The sequence below is a fragment of the Gracilinanus agilis genome, chromosome 6, assembly GCF_016433145.1.
Source record: "Gracilinanus agilis isolate LMUSP501 chromosome 6, AgileGrace, whole genome shotgun sequence".
NCBI classification, from domain to species: Eukaryota; Metazoa; Chordata; class Mammalia; order Didelphimorphia; family Didelphidae; genus Gracilinanus; species Gracilinanus agilis.
In genome coordinates, this window is record NC_058135.1 from 155,474,704 (window position 1) to 155,482,877 (window position 8,174).

General features: G+C 35.1%; 1 protein-coding gene across 18 annotated transcripts in view; it reads right to left on the bottom strand.

The window, feature by feature from the left end:
- Window positions 1-410: 410 nt before the first annotated feature.
- ADGRL3 (adhesion G protein-coupled receptor L3) overlaps window positions 411-8,174 on the bottom strand; it is a 525,728-nt gene continuing 517,964 nt past the window's right edge. For 12 of the 18 annotated variants that reach the window (XM_044681578.1, XM_044681583.1, XM_044681575.1 and 9 more), the window contains one exon: window positions 411-2,733. In XM_044681578.1, the coding sequence (XP_044537513.1) occupies window positions 1,934-2,733 (800 nt within the window). In that variant the 3' untranslated portion in view covers window positions 411-1,933. Of the gene's footprint in view, window positions 2,734-4,774; window positions 4,827-8,174 lie in introns of all 18 variants that reach the window. The other 6 variants (XM_044681584.1, XM_044681587.1, XM_044681586.1 and 3 more) reach the window with 2 other exon arrangements.

Below are 8,174 nucleotides of genomic sequence, written 5' to 3' on the forward strand. Positions count from 1 at the left end.
ATATAATGGAGATTACAAAGGAGAAAACTTATACAACCAAAGCAATCCTATGCTTTAAAATCTTCAATTGAGCGTGATTTATTTAATAGGCATCTTCATATATCTACATATAACCTGCTAGAAAGGGAATTTGTCCCCTTTGCTTCAGCCTACACAAGTATTACCAACCCATTTTCTGGTTTCCTTCATCTGCTACAGCTGTATAATTTTTGTGCTTAAGTATTTCAGCCAGGGAGGTTTTTGTTTTGCATGGTTCACTCATGCCTTAGAGAATTAGCAAATTCACTAGTTTCATGTATGAAAACAGAAGGGAAAAAGGCAAAAGAAATGAAAAGAGAATGAATGATTCATTGTACATACATAGATACGATATCTTCTAAATCTTAATCAGTTGTTTATTGGTTGGCAAACAAGTTTCACTTTTACAACAAATATTAGTAATGAGGTCATTCAACTTTGAGACCATACAAAATGGATCATAAATTAAAAAAAAAAAATTATAATCTGTGCTGCTAATTTACCTCCTGAAATCCTACATTACTTAAAATCCTGTCAAATAAATAACTTTTTCCCCCTTTGGGAAAGTAATGAAAAGAGGATTTTTTTTTTGTCACATCAAAATAATTGGATTTTTCAATTCGTAGTATGGGCGAGTCATTTTTTTTTTAACCAACTGCAATACAAATTTCTCATCTGGGAGCCAAGAATGAACCAGGAGTGCCCTTACTCCTAGAGAATTATCATTTTCACATGCAGAAAGCCCCCACTATTTCTATAGATACCTCTCAGTTTCTTGGTCCATTCCTACTGCCTTGGTGAGGGACTTCTTGCCCAATCGGCTTTGTTTTATATCAGCTGTGCATTGTAAACATAAAGTTTGTCCTGCTCTAATCTGCAAAAGTCCTGTTTGCAATATAGCCACTGAATAAAGATACAGAATGAGGGAAGAAGATCCAATTTTTTTTTTTGTAAAAAATAATTTGTGTTTGCATTACTAGAAAATGATCCTTATAAAGTGATAGTTCTTATTTATTTATTTTGCCCAGTGAAATATTAAGAAAAAAAATGGCCCCCAAAAAACTAATGAAAATCTTGCTCCTACTGGTAGACAAACTTGCAAGACCAGCACAACAGAAAGAGTTCTTTTTTTTTTTTTGTTTTTTGTTTTTTGTTTTCCACTACATTAACAGGGACGCAAGTTCTGGAGGAACGGAAAGCAGACTATATGTGCAATGCTAGTATCTGTACATTACATAGAAATTGTTCAATTTTTCTGCCATTAGTTTTTATCATCAGTTAATACAGCAAAACATAAAATATGCATTTAGCATATAATTCTAGAATTCCCTTCCATTTCATTAGAATTTTATTTTATTTTATTTTATCCCACAGCTAAGTCTGCTGTGGTAAAATCAAGTTGTGAGTGACCAAAAACCATTAGGTGATACAGATCGATAATAAAGTGTTTTGTTCTGTTGTTATGTTTGTGCAGCACTCCAATCTAGATGCGTCACTGTTACTCATTTCGGATGCATGTTCTGGCCTTTTTAAAATCAGGTCCATTTCAGAATAGTAACAGAGCATCAAAGATGTTTAAACAAACACAGCATTAATTCAAGAAGGCCACAAAGAGTGCCATTTTCTTCATATCCCGTTCATTAACATAATGAAGTCTCTGAGGGGGGGAGGACAAAAAGAGGGGGGAGAGGGGAATTTCAGCAGTTATCATTCTCCCCTGGGCTGGCCTAAAAATTCCAGTAAAAAAAAAGTCTGAAAGTTTTTGTTTCTTGTTTTTGATTTTTGTCCTTTTTTTTTTTCCTTTAGAACAGCATAAAGATTTAGGAGTACACACAATATTACCACTGCTTATATGAACTCAGAACAGTAAACCAGGTGTTAAGGGTTTCGTTGGCTTAAATTTTTGCTTAATCTTCTATAGACTAGTGACCAAGTGAGCAGGTCCTTTGGAACTCCCCTCCGGGGAGGACCCGTCTTTATTTGGAGGAACTATAAATCCATCACTGCTGCCTCGCCCTAGTTGGTAGTAAGTGTGCAGCTGATGGACATGGTTTCTGGAGCCTAGATTTGGCATACTTTTGTAGTAAACATCATCAGCATCACCACTTTTGGCTGGCGGGGGATCGGTCTGGGTGCTGGTGGTAACGCTTTCTGTGCCTGGCATACCAGCCAGGGCGGGCATACTGGTATATAGAGAATCCCTGTTGGGTGACTGGAGGTCTTCTGTGTGCTCGTTGGTTAGCAAGGGGAAAAAACTCTCACTGTTGTCTTGTGGAATCCGCCTTCTGGTGTAGAGATGTGGCTGGTGGTTCTCTGTGGAATAAACTCTTGGGGGCAGCAGAGGGGCGTCAGACTCTTCGTGAATGAGTTCCAGACCGAGACTCTCCTCGTGGTTAAAGGAGGTGGCATCATCGAGGACAATGGCGTCATCTTCATTCCCACTGCCCAGGTTATTCACCAGTTTGTTCATCAGGTTCCTGTTCTGCTCACTGGAGCGCTCGTGGTTGTTCAGGTAAGAAGGGATATAGTTGGAAGTGAGTTCCTTCAGGATTTTTTTCTCTAGGGCTGTCTCGTTATGATTGTAGCCACGATCAATGATTTGCACACAGTTGCTCAAGTACTCGCCGCTGGCAATGCTGTAGCTATTGCCGTGGTTACCATTCAGTGGTAGAGTATCCATGACACTTGTATCCCTGGCATTGTTCAGAAGCCCCTCTGAAAAACAGTACAGAGAAAGAGGCTGACATTTGTATCCAGCAGTCCATTGGGGAAGCATATACAATTAATTACCTATCGGTTGACTACGATCCACATTATTTACAGAGACATTGGATGCAGATAAATATTGGCACGTATAAATATAGGTACACATACACATAGTTGTGTATCTATATACACACATTAATTCATTATTATATTATAATGGATAGTTGATATAATTACATGAGTAGGTAAATTTTTAAAAACAAAATAATCCTTGAAAATGGAGCAACTCAACATTTCCATCAGTAATTCATTTAGTGATAACTTGTCCGATGGAAAAATTTATAAGCTGCTTATTGATGTCTTACATCCATCAGCTCATAAGCATCAAGAATGTATTCTTAATATTTATTTGAGGTGTTGCCTTCACTTTTAAGATGATGCTTATGATATTACATCACAAGATGAATGACTTGTGGGTATTTTAAAATATTCTAAAATATGATATGGATTTGGTTTTCTTTTTTCTGTAATAACCACATTCAGAGATAGCATGTATTATATCCACTGTTATTATTTAGGGTATTGGTATGTTCACAATATTAAGAGAAATCAAGGAAAACCCCCAGCATGTCGGGTAGTCCCCTTTGGAGATTATGAACAAGAGTCACATAGAAAAGGACAAAAATGGACGGGGTAAGATCTGCATCATTGGAGGGAATACCTACATCAATGAAGTCAGATCCGTTTGGATGTAATTGGGCCATTGCTGCAAAAAGAGGGGATAGGCAATATGGACACCCAATTATTAACAGCACAGTATCAATATGAAAAGTTCAATTTAAACCCTAATATATCTCTCTGCCTCAAACTTCTGAACTGAAAGTAGATTGGTGGTAGCCATTAATAGATACCCAGGGTATCCCAAAAGTCTTAGTGCAATTCTAAGCTACTTGACCTTAAATCTTCACTAAAACTTTTGGGACACTCAGAATATATTTCCTTGGAAGAAAAAGCTTCTATGAATTTCCTTAATTATAAAGAGAGCTGCTAAATATAGCTCCATGCATCTTCATGAGTTTTATCTTCCCATGAATAGTTATATGAGAAACATGACATTTCCATTTCTATTACTTAGTAAAAGAATTCAGATGCAACTACCAGAGATGATCACAAACAACACTTAGCCAATAGGGGTAGAAACAAGAGGTTTTCTTGACTGTAAATATTGATTAGGGGTCACATCACTGTAGAAACTCCTTAATGCACTGCTACCTTGTGAAAATAGAACATTCATTCTCTGTCCGGGATGCAGTTCTCTTGCTTATCTTAGACTGTGTTCTATAGTGTCCAGATGACAGTTACAGTAAAGTGGCCTGAATATGTCATCGTTTCATGGGTTCCTGACGAGTCCTCTGAATTTTCACAATAGACATTCCAAAAACAATGGCAAAGGCCTCAAATCAGTGGCATCACAGACAGAGAGTGAAGCTGTTTATTTTCATGTTAGAAAGTACCTCGTAGACAGTTCACAATGTTAAGAAGAAACAAAAAGCAAATGCTTTTAAAGGACTGTATGTGATGGGTGGCTACTGTTGCCGAGCCTGTGACAGCATGTTGGATGATTATGGTTGGGTGACTTATGCATTGAAACCCTGCTTGTTATTTATGTTGTCAATGCATGGAACTGCAGACTGGAAACTGCCACAGTAAAATAAAGTGGGTGCACTGAACTTGAAACAGAACATAGTCTTGTGATGGAATGTGCCATTTTGAAATAATGAAAGTTCATGACTTACTTAAAAAAATAAGTGCTTAATTTAAAAACAATTTAACTCACACGGACAATTATATGAAACTCAAGAACTATGCTGATTATGTGACACAAATAAAGGAATCAGACAATAAAAGCGTCTAATCTAGATTCACATATATTTAGATAAATAGATTCATAAGCTGTTTATTCTTTTGGTTTCAAAATTGTGAGATGAACTGTTTTTAATAACTACATCATCTATATGTGATGCAATAAAAGTGAACTAAAAAAAATTACATTTGATATGCAATGTTTAGCTTTACTCCCATACTTGTCTCTCTGTAGGGCTCTAAACGACAGCATGAAGAAAAGGAAAGAAAAAACAACAAGTAAGCTTACAGCGACAATAGAAGAAACATGAGTCAAAAGCAAATTGATGATATGCAGAAAAAAGGGTCAACAGAAATCATTTCCACAGCCCCCAAATACATGAGTCTGTGTTACATGGTTTATTAGAAGTAAAAATCCTAAAATGTTAGTCAAGAAATAAGACATCCCCATAAAAGCATGCTAGTACAAGACTTCTTAAAAGTTCCTCCCTACAGTTTGCACATTTTAACATGAAAAAATAACCGTGTTAGAAAATTTAAGATTATCACACAAACCAAGAAGAGCAGTAATTCAAATGAAGTTTCCACTGTCTCTACAAATCTAATTCAAAGTCAGATCCCTGGAGCTGGATTGGCTTCCATGAGGACCACTTCTAACCCTGTGTTTATACAGTGAGAGAGAGTGAAAATATGCCACACATTTTTCAACTGCTTGCTCCATGCTATCTTTTGTTTCTTTCCGGTCATGTTTTCTCCATTCTTTAGACGTACCCCAAAGTTTCCTCATTGTTTATAAATAGCGACAAGATATCTATATTGAGGCTAAAAAAAGAAATATGGTCATCAAAATGTGTTTCCAAGGGAAAAAATACTTTCAGAATTTGCATCAATTTTGCTACTACCAGAAAAAAGGAAATGATTAAATTGAGAGAATGTTGAAAAAAACTAATAGAATATATATAATATAAAAACATATATTATATATACATATATTTCCTTTTACCACAACTGATTTCTTGTTATCTTCTGGTTTGTGGCACAATCTTATTAAACAGATTTTTACATTTAGTTTTGTTTTTTTCTTAAAACAAAACAAAACTCTTACCAAAAATTACCAAAAAAAAAAATAAAAAATCTCCCTCCCCAAACTTTACCCAGATCACAGACTAGACCTTTTTGATTTAGTCTTTGGAGTAATTAAAATACAACCAAGCCAAAAAAAAGCAACAAAAACACTGAGCTCAATGATACAACAAGAGGTCTCAACTTATACCATAGTCATTTATCTGTATTAGTTATATCCACAGAGAAGGTAATCTTGAAGGTTTAGAAGTTGGACTGAGCTTTGGGGAAGAAAAAAATATATCTGCACATAACTGATTCAGAACCAACTGTGTTTTAAAATGGAGGGTAAATTATTTTTTTTAACACTTCAAACTTCAAATGAGCTTCAGGAAACTGGAGGCCAGAGTTCAATGTGGTAGTAGTTTTATAGTATTTTGGGGTCACTCAAAGCTCCTTTAATTACAATGTAGAACTTACCCTTCCTGGATTGTATCTGAAAATTTAGAAGTTTGAATTATAATATCTCCACTGTTACTCTCACTTCCAAAATTCTATGGTTGGTTCTGAATCAATTGTGTTCAGATGCAATTTTTTTTCTTCCCCAAAGCTCAGGTAGAATATAAGTGCATTCATCTGAAAACATAAGATTAGTAGCAGTATGATAATCACCACGATTTATCACTTATTCAATGGGAAAGTCAACATTCTACAGACTATCAAAATCTCTCAACATGAACCTAAAACAGAGAGCAGCTGAAGTATACTGCTTTTATCTCTGAAAAGAATTTATTAAACTCCAGTATATTTTAAGAAAAAGATAATACAAAATGGTTAAAATATGGGACAAAAAACTAAAATTCATTTACAATAACCTTATATTTAATTTTGAATTAAAAAAGCAAAACAAAAATATCTTAGAGGCAATATCTAAGACTTGATTCTTGAAATAAAAAAAAACTTTATGTTAACTCAAATTTCAATATATCCAACAAGGTTAAATTTATTTGCTTCTACTGAAGGATAATATCCTTAAGAAAACTCCCTAAATATGACTATACTAGGAAATGAGTTTATAAAAGTCATTTTTTTCATATTATGAGAAATTTAAAATTACATAAAATTTTGAAGTAGCTAAAAAAAGACTCCAAAATTAATTAAAGCTTAGGAACAATTACCTGTATCTTATAAACACTGAATATGTTAAAATCTGAGTGCAAGAGACCTGACACCAATTATTGGTATGTGTGAATACTAAAATACTCATTTTGGTTCATTCTAAACCAAACTGTCAATAGACCATGAATGACATTAATTAATGTGTAATTACCTTAAACTTGAGCTAAGGAGAATAAGCAAAATAGGGAACTGTGTAAAATCACTGTGTAATCTTTTCTGGTCAGATGATATATGAGGGACACTGACATTGTTGATCCATCTTACTTTCTCATTTTCTCCTCCACTGTTGGCTCTTGGCTTTTCTTCCACCTGTCTGACCATTCCTTCATTGGTTTATCTTCCAACTCCCTAGCATGAATTGTCTCCAAGATTCTTTTGTTGTCCCTTTTATTTTCTCTCTAAACATTCTCTCCCTTCACTGTTTAATCCACTCCCATGATTTCAGTTATTTTCTCTATTCACACAACTCCTGAATCTATATAACCAGACCAAATCTTTCCATTAGCCTGCTAGATATCCTCTCAGCATTTCTAATTCAAGTCTCAATCTGAACTCATTATTTTCTCTCTACAAAGTGACCCTTCTGAAAAATTATATAGTTTTGTTATTGCTATTTTGTCAGTTCTGGATGCTAGAAAATTTCTATCAACTGTCTTTTCCCTCATCCTAATCTCTTCCTTGTTGTCTCATCATTATGTAAATCCAGTGATTTAAAAAAAAAAATCCTTAGCTTCTGACTTAGAATGGATACAAAGTATTTGTTCCAAGGCAAAAGAATGGTAAGGACTAGGCAATTGGTTTAAATGACTTGCCCAGGGTTACATAGTTAGGAAGTGTCTGAGGCCATATTTGATGCCAGATCTTCCTATCTCTAAGCCTGGCTCTCCATCCCATGAACCATGTAGCTGCTCCTAAATCCACTGATTTCCAAGTCAGGTAAATTCTTTGTCTATAACATCTTCAGATCCATTACCTCCTCTCTATTTACAGTGCAGATACCATATTTCAGGGCCTCATTGTCTTCTTTGATTAATTATTCAATCTAAGCAGAACCTATTAAAAAAACCTACTGTGTGCTACAGTGTGCTAGAAAGACAAATAAAAAACTGGTTTGTTACTTTCAAGGACTTTAAACAGTGTCTTAAATTATTGTGTAATTTCTAAGGTGGGATTGTGATCATCTTTAAATGGGCTTCTTCCTTCCTTCCTTCCTTCCTTCCTTCCTTCCTTCCTTCCTTCCTTCCTTCCTTCCTTCTTTCTTTCTCTCTCTTTTTTTCCTTCCTTTTTTAACCCCTTTCCTTCTGTCTTAGAATCAATACCGTGTATTGGTTCCATGGCAGAAGAGC